Source organism: Necator americanus, chromosome I (genome assembly GCF_031761385.1).
Source record: "Necator americanus strain Aroian chromosome I, whole genome shotgun sequence".
Taxonomy (NCBI): Eukaryota; Metazoa; Nematoda; class Chromadorea; order Rhabditida; family Ancylostomatidae; genus Necator; species Necator americanus.
In genome coordinates this window covers 7,408,144-7,429,065 of record NC_087371.1, presented here as the reverse complement: position 1 = coordinate 7,429,065, position 20,922 = coordinate 7,408,144, and the positions used below count along the sequence as shown (strand labels likewise).

General features: G+C 42.5%; 2 protein-coding genes across 3 annotated transcripts; both read right to left on the bottom strand.

The window, feature by feature from the left end:
- Positions 1 to 1,425: 1,425 nt before the first annotated feature.
- On the bottom strand, positions 1,426 to 15,037 carry RB195_004788 (uncharacterized protein; the record flags this gene model as incomplete). 2 transcript variants are annotated; one of them, XM_064182789.1, is made up of 12 exons in its annotated part: positions 1,426 to 1,467; positions 1,527 to 1,589; positions 1,738 to 1,779; positions 3,628 to 3,675; positions 3,741 to 3,799; positions 4,379 to 4,646; positions 4,704 to 4,829; positions 4,885 to 5,031; positions 8,799 to 8,856; positions 13,810 to 13,892; positions 13,963 to 14,000; positions 14,965 to 15,037. In XM_064182789.1, the coding sequence occupies 12 exons, from the start codon at positions 15,035 to 15,037 to the stop codon at positions 1,426 to 1,428; spliced, it is 1,047 nt and encodes a 348-aa protein (XP_064034056.1). The 2 variants fall into 2 exon arrangements, with proteins under 2 accessions (XP_064034056.1, XP_064034057.1); XM_064182790.1 differs by lacking the exon at positions 14,965 to 15,037 and having other exon boundaries at positions 13,963 to 13,983.
- A 444-nt stretch (positions 15,038 to 15,481) lies between these two features.
- On the bottom strand, positions 15,482 to 17,937 carry RB195_004787 (uncharacterized protein; the record flags this gene model as incomplete). Its single annotated transcript, XM_064182788.1, has 4 exons — positions 15,482 to 15,556; positions 15,622 to 15,705; positions 15,762 to 15,813; positions 17,885 to 17,937. 4 exons carry the CDS (start codon positions 17,935 to 17,937, stop codon positions 15,482 to 15,484), a joined length of 264 nt encoding a protein of 87 aa, XP_064034055.1.
- Positions 17,938 to 20,922: the final 2,985 nt, after the last annotated feature.

Here is a 20,922-nt window from a genome sequence, read left to right as displayed (position 1 = left end):
AGTAATGTATTAAAATGAATAAACTTATTCGATTGATAAGGTGAAGCAAGAAGCCAAGGCTGCTAAGTCTCTATAACGGCTAACGTTTCGACATCGTCAGAGCCTGAAAAGTGAGGGAATCGAAATGACTGCTGAGATGAACACAAAAATTTAGGCTTCTTTCTCTTGTTTCTAGATTTTATATCTTGGGGACGATGGCTTCTTCCGGATGAGGGATTTGAGAGGATATGTTGCAAATTTTCTCATTTTTCAGGCTCTGCCGAAGGCGACAACGCCAAAACGATAACCGTAAATAAAGACTGTTGACAGTTTTGGTTTTTGCTTCACACAATCAATCGAATAGTTGCTGTCCTTAAGCCAAGATTTAAGGAAGGTCAAGGTTTTAAATAAAGTTAACCAATAATTAATAAATAACTTCTGACTTCATAATTCTGCTCAGCCACTTCCAACACAGGCAACACGTTCCAACAGTTAATAGTTTAGCGTCTGGATTACGGTACTTGATGTTGTACTACCTAACTGTATGCTGCATCCTCTACTACTACCTCCTATCATAGAACAAGGATCAGAAATCTCTTGCCTGTGCTTCGCTTCATGTCTCTGCTCATCCCGGCAGTGTATTGCCAGAGACAGCTGAAGGATATAATTTAAAGACCATTAATTGCGCATACGCATGGATCCACGCATGGCTCCACCAGGTGCTCCAGGATGTCGTTGACATGTTGGGGGCGATGGTAGCGGCGGCGGTAGGGGCGGCGGTGGCGGCGGTGGCGGCAGCGGTTAAGCTGCGTCACGTCGTCACCGTCGTCTCAAAATTCACATCACAGTGTTTTGTCACCCGATGCGTTGCGCAATTTGCGTACGGGGTCAAAAGGTTCACCACTGCACCACACGAAAACAACACGTGCCATTCCATTGTATGTAGTGTTGAAGTACTTGCAGTGTAGACATTTTAGGGACTTGCAAGGAGATTGTACTATTCTCATTATATTAAATACAATACTAAATTGAATTTACATAAGGTACGATAAATAAAACTTTAGTAATAAGATAATACAAATAATTCAAATAAGTCTAAGTATAAATTGTACTATTCTCATTGTACTTAATTGAAAATTGTATTTATCATTCAGGAAGAATTTCTCGAAATTTCGCCTTTCTTACTGTTATTCACTCTACTTTTCTTTTAAAATCTAGTTATTAAAACAATTCAAAACCAATATTAATCCTGTATTTTTTTTCTCATCTCATACAACACATGGTAACACAATACAAAGTCAATTCGAATATTTTTTTCCGTGAAAAAAATAACACATGGAACGATCGTTAACTGAAAAGCTAGTCACTATAATTATTCAGGCAGTAATAATTGTCCAGATCATCAATTTTTTTTCTAACAAGGTGTATACCCACACGTATAAACTTCTATGTCTTAATTTGCATCTTGAAATTCGGGTCTTTCGACACCTTAAAAATACGAATTTTGAAATTCGTACTCGATCATTTTTCCATGTTTAATTACCAACGTTAACTTTTACGTCTTCTTCATCATTCGCTGTGCAATCAAGTCGTATGATAGGTCCTTCATCCTGAATGAGCGAAAAGAATTTGAAAGTTTGAGCAATAAGTAAATTCAAAATAATAATAATAATAATTCGTGATAATAAACGAATTCAGTTGTAAGTAAAGGTAAGTTCTACTTCAGTGAAAGATGATAGCAAAAAAAAAAACACCCACCTCTTGAGTGGCAACTGTTCTTGATCCCATTTTTTCAACACTCTAAAAAAATGCGAATGAAATGTTTATTGTTAGTAATTATACGAGAAGTGGGGGAGAGAGGGAAGGAGGTGGCAGAGTAGCGCAGCCGGTTAGAGGTTCCGCTGTCCGCAAGATCGATAGGAGGTTCGAATCCGCCCTAGTGCTCACCAAGCCCCTCATCCCTCCGGCGCTAAGTAAAGTAAAATTGGTACCAGGCTTGTCTAGGAGGATAAAAACACTGACTTGACACATCGGCTAGCCACCGCAAGTCACTGTATGGGCCAGTTACACGTTCGTAAACCTCAAACGATTCTGAATTGAGGTGAACGTAGTGGTGCATCCCAGGTGGATTGATTAACGCCAGACACCTTAACCTTTGTCCTTGTTAATATTTAGACGTTCCAGAGAACACAGAGTTGCCGATGCTCGCGTAATAAGTTGCATCGTCGGGGAGACTGGATCACACAACGCTCATACTCCTCAACTACATTCCATCCCAACCTAATCGTGAATACTGCCCGAAATCGTCCATTTCGTGATGTGTCACGTATGGAAGCAGATGAGGCTATGAAGCAGAGCAGCAGCAGACGGACAACTTTTCAAAGACGTGTTGGATTGTTATGCGGACTGATCCCTCTCGGTGGTACTGATCACTCGTTTCTTTTCGGATTTGTGGAGAAACTCGAGCGCTCTCACCGTGATAATTGTGAGCTGAACTCAGACTACGAAGACTTCTTCAGAGGCTTCCATTCCCACTTTTCATTTTGTTGCGGATAATCTCCGTTAAAAAACGGTGGATAAAGAAACATCTGAAGAAGATGTAAGTGTCGAAACGTCCGGAAAGCATAATAAAAGTTTGACCTAATAACCTGGGAGGTACATACAGTATAAATTCTCTTATTTCATTTCAATTATTACGTATAAATTCATTACATTACATTATTATTACTCATATAAAATTATATTTTATTTCACGTTTAATCCAAATCCGTGCAAGTAGAACGTACAAGTGGAGAGATCTCAACATGAAAGCTTTCGCTAAAGCTATAAAATGGGGTGTGACGGGTTCACCGGCGTCGGGTTGGCGCGCTGGCGCCAGATTCCTATAGAAGGGGTTGCGACGGGTCTCGCGGCGTCGGATTCCTGCGCAATAACTTCGTGTGCATGTCGTGAAAGGTAAATGGTTGCAGCCGTTTCATAGCCGTGGCCACTGAGCGCTTTGCTTTTCACCTTTATGACTCCTCCGCCCCCCCCCCCCCCTTATGCCTATTTCTTTCTTCGTTCGCCTCAAGTTTGTAGCATGCCGCTCTCAGAAAGTGGAAACACGCATGCAAACGACTGCTTAAATAGTAGCAAAATGTTTATGTGATCTGACGTGGGCCGTTATCTTTATCAGTAGGATGATGTCATTCACGTCACTTTATGCCAAAATATCATTCTCTGATAACAGTTTATAGAAAACAGGAAGAAAACCATGTTTCGCGTGATACTTTTAAATTTTGTCTATAACATATAGATAAAGAGTGTTTAAAGCTGAAGTTCGAATGTTCTCCAAATGTAGAACTGATGCGTTTAGAAAGAAGACTATGAAATCTTTCGCTTATAGTTATAATATAAAAAGAAAGAAAGATTGTTGGAGATACACAAGTCCAATTTCATGGAACTAATAACACTATTATTAACTTTCGTTGATCAGTGAAGGCAAGCGCAGCAAACACCACAGAAACAAAACAGCGAAGCTGAAATCCAGCTTTAGCCGGAAGTTCAAACTGGTTTTTGAATGTCTTAAAAACAGTAAATTGTTATTAGTTAAAAAAAAAGAATTTTCTGAAAACAAAGAAAACGATGTGAACGAAGTATAGCACTCACTGTTCCTCCAATTCCAACAACATTAACTACTAGTTTTCTTCTCTTTGCCTAAGCTTTGTATTTTTCGTAATGAGCAAAAATAGCAACGACGTGAAAACTTGCTTAGTTATCACCTTCTTTTTCTTCTTAACATCCTTCGAAGGTATTTTTCGTGCTGTCTTCTTTTTCAGAACTAAAAATATTCGTGATTATTTAGTGGAATCAAACAATATAAACGAGATTCTTTCACAACATCTACTTCTACAGCATAGAGACAACTGCGATCCATGCTGCTCTCACTAACACAACTATATCGAGATAGATTTAAAGGAATCACCCCACGAATCTGAGCTGGTGCAGAATTCAGGTGGAGTATTCGTATACGGGATGGGAGACCACGGAGAGGGAGGTGATTCCGTCCATTTCTTGCTAATTGCGGTAAAAAAACGGCCCGGAAGATGCGTCGCCGCACAAGACTGGCGTGCTCCAATAGAACCTCTTGTACAAAATGGTGCGCCAAAACGAATGAACCCGTATCTTCCGGGCCGTTTTTTACGGCAATTAGGAAAAAATGGACGGAATCACTCCCCTCTCCGTACTCTCCCATCCTGTATACGAATACTCCACCTGAAATCTGCACCACCTCAGATTCGTGGGGTGATGCCTTTAACGAACAAAAGGCAGCTGAAAACGGAGGTATAACCGTCATTGACCGCTGCCTTTTACTGCGATAGTCGTGAGTTCTCTCAGCAAGACAAGAAATTTCTCTAACCTTTCACAGCGTTATCTGTGTCTGATCTTACAGCGGCTGCTCTCCTTTCCTCTTCGCAGTTATCTTGAACGCGATACGGTCCCTTATTTCTTTTCTCGTAATTCTTTTTGCATTGATCATCATTTCGTTCTTTATTAGTCTTTTGTTGCTGAACTTCCCATTTTTCACCGCTTGCTAGCGCAATTTGTGAAGATCCAGAGCCGGAACACCATAACTCAGGCAACAACTTGGGGTTTGCCAAAAGAATATCGAGAAGAATACGTTTAGCCTGTAGAAAAATGATGTTTAGCTAAGAATAATAGTTCATACTACTGAAAGTGCTCACCCGATCCTTGTTCTTGAGAAATACGCGTTCTTCATCAGTTATCGTGAATCCCAAAGCTTCAGCATTTTTCTTATTGTTGAAGATCGATTTTTTAACAGCTTTTTCAATAAGCTTTAGGGTGGCAACCTGTGAATTAACCCATAGTTAATAGCATCCATGCTCTCAACCTTATTTCACCCACCTTATCACCTTGACAAGAATTTCTTTCTCTTGTGTTGAAATACTTGAACACCATTAGTGTCTCATTCATGTCCAGTGTTTTTTCAAGTAAACGATGTTTGTTCCAGAGTTCTAGTATGTGAGTGGCCATTGCGATTGTTTTCGCATCCTAAAAAATGTTGGTTTGAAGGTTTAAAGGTAAAGGTAAAGTTTAAAGATTTTTTTCGAAGCAACATTGTTGAACCACCCGAACGGTGAATAGATAAGGAAGAATCGTGCTTGAACTAAACATATAGTAGACGACAAGAAGCAAGGTGCAGTTGCGTAAGTGGCTGCGCTCGAAGCGGTGCGATAGAGCATAGCGGTTAGAATCGAGGGAGAACTCTTGTTAGTATCATCCTTCGCTACAGTTCCAGTTCGAGGTGGCCCCACCTCAAATTCAACCGCTTTCTCCACCGCGGAGCTTCAAGTGCAGCCGCTTACGCAACTGCATCGTGCTTCACATCATTTTGACCCTACTATACTTGGACGTGAAACAATAGAAATATACCTATTTCCGTTGAGAAAGTGTAGCACAGTACTAAGAGATCAGAACTATATTTAGGTGATCGATAACTTGACATCATCCAAGATCAACTAAGCCTTTCACCTCCTCGGACACGGTTCATTACTTTCTATGATTCTGAATTAAAGTACCCCAATGAGATCCGTCTACACATGGCGTTTGCATGACTTTAGGCTCTCGCTTCAGTATCCATCGCTGAGAACAGACCCACTTTAGGTCTCATCGTAGTCATCAAATGAATGCTGGAATTAGCCTGCATCAGTAGAACCATAAACACGAGAAGCTTTCAATCTATTCCAATGCTTGTCAAACAATCCGTGGAGATTCTTGAAGCTTAGCGCATCTCAAGATTCGATTATCAAGCGTGTCGTTGTTGATGCACCATTTACATCTCAGCTCCACTTGATCGCATCTGAGCTCGACTAAGATTATATTCTGACTAACTGACAGATACACGGGTCTCCCTCACTAAAAGAGCCACAGCAAGTTAATAGCGATGCCACGACACAAGATGGCGGATAGGATGCTAATAGCGGACAGTAGCGATTTTTTTCTTTCTCGAGACGCAAGTGGATTCACTGTGCGGAATCCCTGTTTCTGCTGTGCTAAGAGTGACTATAGGATCCTTGTAACCCGCACGTCGGCCAGGTCAATTGTCTGCAATCAACTGACTGGGAGTTGTGAGGGAGGTTCTTTGGAGTCGCCTCCAAGAAACAAGCTCCACTTGTTCTCCCCAGAGCGACTTTCTCCCACCAACCTGTAAGCTAGAAGCCGGGAAACTGCCCATGGGTTTTAGGATTACATGCAAGACACAGTAACAAGTAAGATTCCCCTGATTCCAGAGGAAAGCCTGGTACGGCAGCGCTAGGAAAAATGTGGTTGCAGGAGTCAACTAGGCTACCAAAACGGAAAGGGACCAGGACGACAATCTGTACTTACAACACACATAGGTTTGCATTGGAAATGAACATTGAAGAAGAACATATGATGATGCATGCTAGGACGATTAAGTGCGACGTGATCGGACTGACCGAAACGAGGCGATGCCACCCACTGAACGCAGTGTATGACGCTGAAGAAGAACTGTTCTTAGGAACATGCGACAGTAGAGGAGTAGTGGAGATGATGTCCTCGTGTACACAAGTAAAGCAATGAACATCGACTCTTTCGAGCAACTAACAAAACAAGCAACCCGAATCACAAGCAACCCGAATCGGAAGTTAACGAATGGAATGATGAGATTCAACCCAGCTTTGATTATCTTCGTATTTTACTCCCTAACATCAAGCTACAAACAGGAAGTCGAAGCTTTCTATATGGACCTGGAAAACTTATACAGAGAAGATCACACCTCCTACAACATCATCGTTTGTGATTTCAACACCAAAATTGGGCCCAGACGAACGCCTGTAGAACTTCACATCGGAACCCACGGCATAGAATGCAATGAGCAGGAAGAGAGACCTTCCGAGTTTATCATCACGACTAAGACCATCGAAATTCGCAAATTCAGAAGCCCTCGTGCCGGGAGCTGGACGTGGGAGCCACGCAATGAAGGGTAAAAGTTTTGCTTGACGGATATCGCTGTTGCACCAAAGCCTTACACGGGATTACCTTCTTTGAGGAAAATTTTCTTTCGCATTGAGAGGAAAGAAAGCCACGAAGTTCAGGAGGTGGACTCAAGCAACCATCATCGACCAGGAGCTCTTTCGCTTGTCGACTTTTGAGGATATACTATCATGAACGATATCAGTGTTGGGTTGTCGAAAATCTTCAACTGCACGATGTAGGCTGAGACTTTAAAAGTCACTAAGAGACCCTCTGGCTAATAGCTAACAGCTAATAGGACAGCGTAGAGGTGTATGAGCTGCAGACAACCATGAACTCACTTTCGAACTCGCGAAAGAAAAAGAAAAGGAAAAAAGACCTCGGAAAGAAGAGAACAGCAGTATTGGCTGAAGCAGCAGAGACGGGTAGGAGCGTTCGCTAACTTCGCAACCGTAGAACCAAAAATAAATCTCTCCGAAACTCGGATGGGACAACCACAGCATCGAGAAGTGGATAAAGAAAGTCATTCACGAATATTACTCACATCTCCTCGACAGCCATATCCACTTGCCTTCTCATTGTCACAGAGAAGACGGAGGTATTATTACAAAAATTCTCCCGTGCGGAATACAACTAAAAGTACGACATGAAATCAAGTCAGTGAAGAATCGTACTTCACCCAGTTCCGACAGAATCAACATCTCTGAACATCTTATGTACCTACCGCCAGTCCTCATCAACACACTGGCGGGGCTCTTCGCTCGTTATCTGTCGGAGTGCAAGGTTTCTAAGCAATAGAAAACCGAACAAGACCGCGTTGTTGTATAAGTAGGGAGTCCCACAAGGCTCGGCAACTATCTCCCAATCTGCTTACTCTCTGTCATCTACAAGCTCTTCAAAAAAGTCAGCTCAGCTCAAAGGGACGATCATATCCGCTTGCACCGGCTACGTTTATCTGGGTAAAGAGATAAACAAGAAGAACGACCGTGCAATAGGAAAAGAGCATCCTGGGGTTGTAGAAAAGGAGAATGTAAAGAAGGCCAGGATAATCGGGCTTTGTTCTCATCATTTCAACACCGCCACCCATCCTGCTTTGGCCACTGCTGCAGAAACCTAGGCACTCTGCAAGCAAGAAGAAACTGCGATCAGCCCCATTAAAAGCTCAGTCAAAAGAGTAGAGTAAAGAGAAATTCTGTAAACCGATTATTACAGACTTCGTGGCATTTAGCAAAGAAAGTAAAATGAGGTGGACTACCAACGTGATGCGTTATAACGACGATTGATTAAACCAGAGCCGTAAACTTCTGCGTTCCAGATGCTAATGAAAAGAGCATAGATCCGATGGCCACGTTTCTTCACAAAAACCTCTGAAGAAAAGGGTGGATCTCTTCCCGTCTCTCGCGAAAAAACAGACCACTGATTGACTCTCGTATGTAATTGGTGGAAGTATTAAGGAATTGCTGGAGCCCGTTTGGTTGCAGTTCGAAGAACAACGGAGGTCAAGGTAAATCAAGGAAAGGCGAGCGAAACAGCCTTTTGTGAGCGAAGTAAACTCTTACAAAACCCATTAAAAGTTCCTCAGCTGGTGCTCGGAAATAAGCCTTCGAAATAACAGACAGCAGAAATGTTTTAGTAATATTGCTGAGCATTTCCTATGGAACCACCTAAACTAAATGTTCATACCAATATTTCCCTCTAACAGTTACTACTATGTAGTTGCCAGTGAAGTGAAATGTTGTTCTTAAATGATTTTCAGAGTTTTACAATGTCAACTGAAAAGAATTTGTTCCGATCCTTCTTCTTACACAAATCGCGAAGCTCACCGGCGGCGGTGATCCCGGATCTTCTTGTGTTGGGTTTTCCTTCTTCCCATCCTTCCACCTTTAAAAAGACGTAAGTGTAGGAAATGAAGACAAAGAAGGAAATGTTTAGGAAAATCTTGGAAAGTTTTCTTATTTTTTTTTCGAAAAATTACTTTTTTCTTCAATTATGCGGACCTTAGACAACAACTAGGTTGCCGTCGCTCCACTGCTCGTGACAAATTTCTTAGATGGAACCGTAGAGGGGTGCTTCGCACGCCTCTTTCCGGATTATCAGGAAGAATTAAGCATTATCAAGCTCATACTCTCGAACTACACGTTCATTGCTACCTATTCCTGGATAAATTCCAACATCGTCAATTCCGTCTTACGCTTCCTAAAATATTCTGAATACGAATATGACTCATGGACAGGTCATGAACTCATGGTGGAGAACTATGAAATGCAAACCGTCCGAAGTCAGGCACCGTAACACGCGAACGTTTGGCGTGAGATATATTGTTAATTTTGTGCAACTGCACACGTTACGCACACTCGACATGATAATGCTCCTGGTCTTACTATTCATCTCTACTTTACATCCAAGAATGACTTAGGTTAGCTTTTCCTGGTTATTTTGTATGTGTTCTGCTTTTTTATATATGCGATTACAAGTGAGATTGTAACTTCAATTTCTTTTCTACTTTTTTTCCCCAGAATTTACTTCAACATTGTTTGCTGCAAGCTTCCTCATCTTCTCTTTTAGCAGTACTTATTGAATGAACTGGATGCGAACCACTGGATTCTCCATAGGGGAAGCTTAATATGTATTTTACCGTTTTGAAGGCTACTTTAGGTCATCATCAGTCTGATGGCGTTTCTAATTTGTAGAGCTTTAATTCTCTCAGTGTGAGCTTAAAGAACTACGCTAATGTCAATAAATGTTTTATTATGCATGAACCAATACGTGTGTCCACATGAACGTTTTCTCACCTAAGAATTCGAAAGGGTACATCACGTACTTAGTGATGTCATCAAAAGGCTCCTATTTATCTTGAAATCTGCAAGACCAAATTAGAACATCTAATAGCAAACAATAATGATAACAAACATGTAAACATGCAATCAAGTCGTTATCTGAAGTTGTTCCTAACCAAGTTAGGCAGACTATCATCTCTACTACCAACACATCTCCTCAACTTACTTAATAAAGACTAAAGAGGTATAGGAGCTCTCCACCTGAAATCCCCCCCCCCCCCCACGAATCTGGGGTGGTGCGGATTTCAGGTGGAGCCTTCCTATATGGGGTCGTAGATTATGGAGAGAAGGGTGATTCCGTCTATTTGTTTCTAATTGCCGTAAAAAACGGCCCGAAAGACATGACTTCGAGTGTTCCGGCGCGCTATTTTCCACAGCGAGTTCTACTGGGACGGGCCAGCCTTTTGCATGCGCCGCATCTTCCGGACCGTTTTTTTACGGTAATTAGGAGGAAATGGATGGAATCACCCTCCTCTCTAGCCGACCCCGTATAGGAACTCTCCACCTGAAATCCGCATCACCCCAGATTCGTGGGTGGTGCGGATTTCAGGTGGAGAGTTCCTATACCTCTTTAATCTTTATTAACGCTGTTCGTGTTCGCCTGCTTCGTGACTTTACGAGGACTTCCACTGTTTGGCCAAGGTCGCTACTGCAACGACCACCCAAGACTGCAATGGCCTACAATCTTTGTGCTTTATGGAGGTTTTCACGAACTACAATCTTTCTCCTCCATGGACTTTTTTTCGGGCGCCGAAATGCAAGCTAACGAGGGCACGGCTGAGTGGCCCACCCTACTACCTTAGCACCTCGTGTGTTATTTAGACTGCCCGCAGAGTTCAGAGCCGCGCGGTTTGGCGGCTCTGCAGTTTTGGTGGTTATTGAGCGAACTTTTGGGAGTAGTCAATAACCACCAAAACCGCGCGGCTCTCAAATCTGTGCGCAGTCTTATCCATTCCTTGGCGTGTCTGCGTTGTGTGCTAATGCACGTAAACAATATATCTCACGCCTAATTCCCACAGTTTATTGTGTGCAACTTTAGACGGCTTTCATTTTCATGCGGTGCTCCTATCATGCAGTCTTATATGCACGACCTCGTACGGCCTACTCGATGGTCCTACGATACGTAATATGTTAAGACCAGGACTTATTTGCGTAAAAAATGTAGTTCCAGAGGAACGTAGAGCACTCAGTGGCCCCCTTATTTCTGGAAGTAATTAGTAAATAATTAATTCATTCGGGGCCCTAAGACCTAGGCATTAGTTTTGGAGGTTTATGACATGTGAGCTAAAGTTACTAGGGGAAAGAAGTAAGATAGAGCGTCCAGGAATAAAGACGCCAGTGGCTCCCCCCTCACCCTCCCCAAACTACATTTTCCCGACAAAAAATAGAAGATTCAGGTGCATAGGTCGAATTACAGAAAAAGAAACGTCAAAAAAAGCGGAAAAAAATCACCAATTTGTCTCTACAGTATGACAATGGAACGACGCAGGTTCGGTCCGCTAAGTCGAATTTCTGCAACAAAAAAAAAGTTAGAAACTTGAACCTTCTTCAAGAAGATGACGAATTTAATTCTATGTAATTTTCAGCAGTTTAAAAGTGAATATATTGGAATTTATTGACTAAATAAGCTCAGATTCTGTGCACATTGTTAGGTCTGGGAGATCGCGAATAACTTCCTAATAGGAGGACCAAAAGAAATGTTTCAGGTACTTTTTGAGAGAAGAAGGTTTGCTCTAAAAAAAACAGTCATATCGCTGTTTTTTCCACTTTCTAGTATTTTTGGAATTTTGATGGCACAAGGTTGGAATAATGGTATTTCCTATCTTTGTCCCATCAAAAATTTAGAAAAACGGGGTCCTGGAAATCGAATGATGTAGCATCTGATAGAGAAAGTCCTCGGCTACAAAATGCTTGAAGACGATTTGCATCGCGCTAATTTACTCTGAGTTATTGAATTTTATTCAAGGTTGTACACTATTTGGTGCAAGAGCAAATTGCGGATTTTGGCGAGCTTTTCCATTACAGAAAAATGTGGCGGTGTTTTAAAAACTCAGCCATATATTCGGGTAGAAGGTTTTTTTGATTAATTAATTTCATTATATTCACTTTTAAACTGCTGTTAACTACGTAGAATTAAATTTTTCATTCTTTAGACGTGGTTTCAAGTTTCTTACTCTTTTGCAAAAACTTGACTCAGACGGGTGTCGAACTTACGAAGTCTCATTGTTACCTTGTCAACTTGTTATACATTTTCAAAACAAAATGTTGAGGATTCCATACTGTCCTACGCCTGAAACTAAATACAATATTTTGTATTAGGGTGTTCGGAAAGTATCTGCGGAAAAAATTTCGCAGTAGCGCAGATATTTTGAGATGTTCTGGAAGTTCCCGTTTTAAATATATTATATAGGGACACCACCGCTGTATACACACAACACATCTGGCTCCCTCTTCTTTGCCTATTTCATCCATTATTAGCCGAACATGCCACCTATATTCGACACGTACTCCTTTACGAGTTCGAATCTGGCCACCCTGCCGCTGAAGCCCATCGAAACTTAAGTCAAATATTTGGCACTGAAGCCCGTTCTGAGCGGCCCGTGCGCGCCTAGTTGCAGCGCTTCAAAGCCGGAAACAAGAAACTCGAAGATGAGCCTCGCTCTGGTCGACCGACGAACTGAAGAATCTGGTGGAGCAGCATCCATGTGAAGGTGTGCGGTATCTTGCTGCCAGTCTTGGCTGTTCGCTCTCCAATGGACTGCGATCTTTCGGAATAGTGAAAAAGCCCGGTCAGTGGCGCCCACATGCATTGAGCGGCGGCAACCTCCAAAGACTCCTGAACATCTGCACTCAGCTGCTTTCCAGAAGCCGCAGATTCGACTGGCAGGGCAACATTGTCACTGGAGATGAAAAATGGGTCCTATTCGTCAACCACACCCACAAACGCGCGTGGTGCGCTGGCGATGAAATGCCGGATCCTTTCGTGAAAGGTGGAATCTATGAGAACAAAGTCATGCTGAGCGTCTGGTGGGGAGTTTATGGAATCTACGGTTCCGAACTGCTGCCGGACAGCACGACAGTTACTGCCGAGGTCTACTGCGCTCAACTGCAAAGACTGGCCGATAAGATCCGCAAGAGCACCTGAAGCTTGACAACGTTCGCCTGCTGCACGATAACGCACGCCCTCACATCGCGAAGAAGACTTCCTAGAAAGTTCTGGAGCTCGAATGGGAAGTTCTATCGCACCCACCTTACAGCCCGAGCCGTGACCACCTCGAAAATGACTTCGGACTTTCTTCGCCTCCAAGTCGCCGGAGTTCTACGCCAAAGGAATCCGTGATCTTGTGGTACGTTGGCAGGATGGTCGATGTTGATGGAGATTATTTCGTCGAATAGCAAAATGTTGTTAAAAAGCTGTGTTGTTTTGAAATTTTACCGTATTTTGGCAGATGCTTTCCGAACACCCTAATAATTCATGTAATAATTTTATATCATTCATTGTGATATTTTATAATGTATATAATATTATCATTCCATCCTCCATTCACCACTGCCCACCGCACACTCCCTTACGACCCCCTCCCTTTGCAACCCTCTCTCATTACGACTCCTCGATGGGGAAGTCCCATCACACGCTTGACCCTGTGGACACGATACAGGTCCATCAACTGCCTGTTAAATTTTTTTTACTTGAATAGGCTGTCGAGTAGACCTCGTTGGTTTTCGACTGACCGCACGTGAATGCGCTACTGGAATCGTCGTAAAAAAACAACGTTAAAGACGCTTTTTTCACGACGATTAGGGAGAAAGGAGCGGAACCATACCGGATCCTTCAATCTACAATCCCACCTCTAGCTTCTCACATGGATTCCTCACTACGCCAAAATCGTGTTATGTTGCCTTTAAATTGAACTTGTTGTATAGTCGACTCCATTCAAACAGACACGGTAACGGAAAGGAATTACGATGTGAGTGAGAGTGTTTCTGAAAAGCAAACCTCAATTTCCCTTTCCTTATGTGAGCTTTAGCGGGTTGCGCATCCCTTTCGTTCTCAAATTCTTCACGTTCTTCATCCAAATCCTATGAGACAAAAGTAGTGCTGTTGAGCTTTATGTTCCATGAACTAGCACCTGGACTGTTTATCACATACCTTTTCCTGATTCATTATCATTATTGATGAGTTAATTCCTAAAAGAACATTTTATCCAGAAGTTTGTTTTTCTGACTTTTCTAGGGCGGAAAATCTAGCGATAAACTTGACGATTTCCTGTTTAAGATTGATTTGAAAAAGATTAGTGTAATTTAAAGGCATTAATCCCAGCACTGTTAATGTCTTTATCACGGCATTAACAGTGCTGGGATCTTTCCACGAATAGATAGGGGTTGCTTTGATGTACACGGGTACAACTGTAATCACGCTCAATGCCGCTACCAATGAGGTAAAAAACGTGTGAAACAGCCTTGTTTGATCCCGCCCACCCAGCTTGTTGCGTCTTACACGGGCAACCTCGTTTTCGTCCAGCGACGGTAATCTTCGAAGCGTGAAAATGAGGCCGATTCTGCTAGTTATTTGAGCTATATTAGTGGGGTTAAGGACGTTGGACGATTGAGTTTCCCACCTTCTATCCCGCAATAAGTTGCTGGAAGAAATCACAAGGCTGTACCGCACATCTTTTCTCGATTACCAGCGAAAATTGATCCTGACTATCCACACACTCCGTAAACTCAATCTCTACCACTATCTAATCGTGAAGATTTTCCAAAATCGTCAATTTTGTGATATGCTGCCTTTAATTTAATTTAATTTAATCCCGGACGTTAGAGCGGTGAAAGAGCATTGCTCTCACAGTGACCTAAGAGATAGCGTAGAAACACTTATGTCACCAATCAGTGACATAACTCATTAAGATCCAGCGCTACCTGTTTTTGCTACGCTGTGTTCAGCAGTGAACCAAAGACAAACTCGTAAAAAGAGTTCTCACAAACGACAACGTCGGGAAAAGTTCGGAAATAAAGTAGAAACTTTAGCCAGAAAAGAATTAGTCACTTTTTGCTAAGTGAGTTCTATCTATAGTAGGGTCAAAACGACATTAAGCGCGGTACGCAGCTTCTCTCGAGGCGGTGCGGTGGAGCGTAGGGATTAGGAGCGTACTGGAACCATTGTTGGCACCATCTTTCGCTGCAGTTTGCGATGGTCCCACCTCGGTTCCAACTGCTGCCTCCATCGCGCCGTTTCGAGCGCCTACGCAATGCACGGTGCTTCATGTCGTTTTGACCCGACTATAGCTGGCTGGCATTACTTTAGTTTTCATCCAAATTTTCCGACTGAGTGCGACTTCACGATGTATACCCAGGCAAAAACGACCAGAAGCAAGGTCCCATCACGTGAGCAGCTGCGCTGGAAGCGACAGAGTGCAAATAGCGGCTGGAATAGGCGTGGTACTTTGCGAACTGCAGCGATGAGAGGTGCTATCAAGTGTCATTCTCGATCTCGACCGCTACGCTCGACCGCGCCAACGCAGCCGACAATTACTCTGTGCGTCATTTCATTTTGACTTTACTACAGTTGTACTAGTGAGTCTCATAAGCAAAATTCTACTTCTTCATTTTTTGAGTACATTTAGGTCCGAACTAGTAGATAATTGACAGACGAGGACAGATCCTAATTATCAACGACGCTTGATTAGAATATGTAGAAACTTATCATAGTCTTCAGCTTTCATAATTGAGTGACTTGAATGTGTCTGTAATTTTCGAGTTTTTTTTTTTTGCTATGACTTTAAAAGTTTATTTTTATGCTTCACGAAACCTGCTTTTCTCTTAACAACGCTAAGATACGGTCTCCTATGGTTCCACGCTTCCGAACACGGACATCACCAATTTTCGCTGTCATCTAAAAATGTCATACATATGGTAGAAGTGGACACAATACACCCACAATCCACTTACGGCTGGTGAGTAGGAAAGAGTAACACTCCTCTGCAACCAAATCCTCTCAAACCTACAATTGATGCTATCATTATGATAAACGAAAATTGTTTAGATGCTTATTTTTTCTCATTTTATTCTTTTGAGTTATGCCGAAAGGTCCACAATGAACAAAAACATTGCTCCATTTTGATCATGTTTGTCGCTGCTGCAAGGCGGTGCACTTAGTTTTGCTGTAGTCAAGTCAAAACGACACGAAGGTTGTGTGCAATTGCGGCTGCGCTCGAAATGGAGCGGTAGAGCGTAGCGGTCAGGTCAAGGAGGGAGCCATGCCAGCACCACTCATCACTGCATTTCGGGATGGTCCCACTTCGATCGCAACCGCTGGCTTCCACCGCGCCGCTTAGACAACAGCAGCGATGTTCACGTTGTTTTGACACAACTGTAGGTTTGGAACGCAGTCTTGCAGGTGTCGCAACAAAAACGTGAAAACTCCCTACAAATTCAGAGATCGGACAAATCAGAGCTGTCATGGCTAATTAGTCTGTTTAAAGGCATCGGATCAGGAATCTGAAATGGTCTGGGTTTCGCAGGGAAAGCTTCTATGTGGGGTCGTAGATTGCGGGAAACCAGGTGGTTCCTCTCATCGCCCCTTAGTCGCTTCTAAAGCACTTTTTTAAATGCAGTTTACGACCCCATCAAAAATCTACTTGAACGATTGCGCGGGCATTCGCCTTGTGGCGCCCTGTGCCATCTCGGCGGAACTTCGCAGGCTTAGGCAACTTAAAGGTATCACCTCCACGAATCTGTGGTGGTGCGGGCCTCAGGTGGGTGATGCCTATACTTGGACGTATATTATAGGAAAAAGGGTGATTCCGTCCATTTCTTCCTAATTAAAAAACAGCCCGTAAGATGCGGCGTGTGCAAGGCTGGAGGGCTCCAATGAAACTCGTTTTAGAAGATAGTGCCCCGAAACGCTCGAAGCCGCATTCTTTTTTTGCGTTTTTTACGGCAATTAGGATGAAATGGACGGAATCACCGTCTTCCCCAGACAACCCAGAGTTGACAAAATTCTAGCAGAATATCTACTTTTTTTCCTCGTTTCTGCTAGGCCGTGCTTGTATCTCTAGTATATCTTTTGTTCGTTCATCTCTTTTTGCATGCTATATCTCATAAATCAAGAATAGTGTGCTTATGTCTACTGTCTGCTGATGTCTGAAGTATTTTATATTTTATATGTCACAATAATGTTATACTTGTTGTACATATATACAGAACACGTAATACTTTATAAGCATATCGTACATATATGATGCGTAGGTATGACTTTTGTGCCGTTCTTTCTCTGCGTTTATTGTCCTCTTCACTCTTCTCTTTCTTTTTTTTTTACTTCGATATTGGGAGAGCTGCAATGCTATGTTAGAATATATAGTTCGCTGGAATATAATTTTTAAAGTGTAGAGATATGAAATAAATAATTAAAATATACATATGGGAAATGTGTAGAAGTGTCTAAGGAAATGGGAACAACTCGCAAAACAAATTCAATGTTCAATTACATGAATAATGCTGTTACACCAAAGATTGTGGTAGTGGTGAATTGTAGAAGTCAAGAATCATTGAAAGCATCACCCCACGAATCTAAAGTGGTGCAGATTTCAGGTGCAGTATTCGTGTATGTGATGGGAGACTATGGAGAGGGGGGTGGTTCCGTCCATTCCTTCCTAATTGCCGTAAAAAACGGCCCGGAAGATGCGGCGCCGCACAAGGCTGGCGCGCTCCAGTCGAACTCCCTGTAGAAAATAGTGCGCCAGAACCCCTGAAGCCGTATCTTACGGGCCGTTTTTTTATGGCAATTAGGAAGAAATGGACGGAACCACCCCCCTTTCCGTAGTCTCCCGTCTCGTATACGAATACTCCACCTGAAATCCGTACCACTTCAGATTCGTAGAGTGATGCCTTTAAACGCGACCTCTCGCGCACCCATTTAGAGGCATTAGCCCCCTCTGGCGTGGTATGTATTTTCGTTGGAGTATACCTATATCGGGTCGTAGATCATGGATACAGGTGTGGTTACGCTCATTTCTCCGTGTATCATTTGTAAAGGGGGCGGGTGTAGTGTAGCGGTTAGAGGTCCCGCTTACTGCACAATCGATCGGAGGTTCGAATCCACCCTAGTGCTCACCAAGCCTTTCATCCCTCCGGGGTCGATAAATTGGTACCAGACTTGTCTGGGAGGATAAAAATCACTGACTTGACACATCGGCTAGCCACCGCAAGTCATTGTATAGGCCAGATACACGTTCGTAAACCTCAAACGATTCTGAATTGAAGTGAACGTGGGGGCGCATCCCAAGCGGATTGATTAACGCCAGAAACTTTATCCTTTATCCTTTTATCATTTGTAAACAGGCGGCCTGGAACGGCGTTTCTTACGACGTCCTCTATTGCAACGCGCCACCCTTGCGTCCTGGCACCGCCTGCAATTCGTTGAAAATCCATACCACGCCAGATTTGTGAGCTGATGTCTTTAAGTAGAGTAGATGGGGTCTTATCTAAATCTACTTAAAGGCATCACCCCACGAATCTGAGGTGGTACGAATTTCAGGTGGAGTGTTCGTATACGGCATAGTATATTATGGAGAGGGGGGTGATTATGTCCATTTCTTCCTAATCGCCGTAAAAAACGGTCCGGAAGATGCGGCGCGTGCACGAGGCTGTCGCGCTCCAATCGAACTCGTTGTAGAAAATACCCTGACGGAGCGCTCGAAGCCGTTTAAGTATTCGCACTCGCAGCTATTCGACCTTATTTCAATACAAGTTTCAATGGGTCCAATGGATAATCTCCACTTTCGAGACGCCAAAAAAGCGTTTGCTACATAGCCTATTCTAACTTCAAATGTCTGCTGACAAAGGTAAATTATTTCTGGATGTGTATTCTATTGTGTGTGTTGTGACTTCTTTTCTCACTTGAATGACCTTTGTTTCTTGGCCTGTATTAGCTAGGAGTTGTTTTTGTGAAGAATTTAAGTTTGATTCTTTGCTTGTTGCATCGCCTACAATGATTTCTCCATTACTATTATATTTGCTATGCTCTGCTAGAATTGATCACTGCAGATCCATTCCTTCCGATAATCAGTGTACTACGTGACACAACTATTCAATGCAAGTAGTTTCTTCCCAATTTTCATCGCACTATTCCTCCTATTAACTGAGACTAGTGATTGTACAAGCTTCTACAAACTCTCTTTGGTGAGCTCGGAGTTATTTTTGCAAGGAATTTCAACGCACTACTTATGCAGTTGAAAGCTGGGTTTCTTCTACGAGTTGTTCCCATATGCCCGCACATTTCCACTGATGTTTATCTCTACACCTTAGAGATTCTATTCCATCGTACTCTCCTTCGTTTCTAAAATTATTCCATTTCTACTCTGAAGTGTCGAGTATAGCTTTTCAAATTATTCTTTTCTATGATTGACTTATCGAAGGTTGGAGAGCATACTGTTTCATTGAGATAATGATTTGCAACCGTTCGAGGTAAAAATTTCCAGAAACTCCTCGTGATTTTTGTCTGTTACAACGCTTCGTAAACGACAATCTACTACGTCCATATTTTCCTTTCATTCCATTTACTTTTGCTCATACTTTATTCTTGGTATTATAAGAGTGTTAACTTGTTAAATGTGTGGTTATCGTTATTGAAAGCCTCTTTATTTCGGAGTCGTATAGTTCAAAAACCATACCTTCGATAGATCAATAATTGAAGACGATTATCTGAAAAGTCTGGAAAGTAATGCTGTTCAGTTCAAAGGAGAAATGGAATTATTTTATCATCGACCCCGATGATAGATAGGAGGCGTGGTATAAAGTGCTGTTCGTGGTTATAGTTAATATTCTAGCTCATATTACTACTTGTACGGTCCAAGAGTGCGGCAGACATTGTTCTGCTCATCTGTACTCACATAATAAAGACATAAAGACAGTTGACCTAATGAATCTCTTAAAAACAGAGATCACTGCAAAAGCCTACGTCAAAAGCAGACTTGGCCATAAACATATCAACAAGGCCATCCCATCAAAGACCAATCATGACAAATTAAGGACTAATCGTAACTGCTTGTTCTGTCATAAGGACAATCATGTATCAATGCAGTGCCGAACGGTTACGGATCAAAGCATTCGCCGCAAGATACTTAAGGAGCAGAATCGCTGTTGGAAATGTTGCTCCCCTAATCATAGCAGCTTTGATTGTCAAAGATCAGACTGTCTAAAGTGCGGACAAAAACACCATATGACCCTCTGCTTTAAGACAGAGCAACTCAGTCAAAACAACAACTCGAAACCCAAATTTGTTTGCGTTGGCCAAAACATCGACCGCAATGATATATAGGGGGCGTGGTATAAAGTGCTGTTCGCAGTTATGGTTACTCTAGCTCATATTACTACTTGTACGGTCCAAGAGTGCGGCAGACAATGATCTGCCCACTCACTCATACAATCCTATTGCTGGCAATTGTTCTGCTCATCTAGACATTCCACTGAACCACCTCTTTTTGGTCTGTTCAAATAGGGTGATAAAATGCCCTAAAGTCTCTAGTCACCCACTCACACATATTTGAGCAACGAAGAAGGGGAGTACGGTGGAATAGAATCTCCAAAGTGTAGAGATAAACGTCAGTGGAAATGTGCTTCATGGGGACATGGCAACAACCCGTGAAAGAAACCCAATTTTCAACTACATAAATAATTCGTTAACAGGGAAGCTTGTACCAGCTATGTGTTTTAGAAACCACGAATCTTCAAACTTCCTGCCAAAAACAACTTCAAGCACAAGTCAAGAAACGAAGACTATTCAAGTGGGAAAAGAAGTCACAACATGCGACACATCTAGAAATAAATTACCTAAGTTAGCAGACATTTAAAGGTTGAATAGACCATGTAGCAGGCGCTTTTATGGCATGGCAAAAGTGGAAGTTATCCGTTGCACCCATTGAAGTCAGGTCGAACAGCTGGGAGTGTCTTTTAACACGAAAGGCCCGCCGATATGGCAGACTTGGCTGCGAACCAGCGCTCCACGACGTTTAGGTATATTTAAATGGTAGCGCCGCAATTCACTGCTTCGACATTGTTTTTGTGGTTTTTCTGTGTTTCTTTCCCTTATTTTATTCTTTTCTTGCCGTGG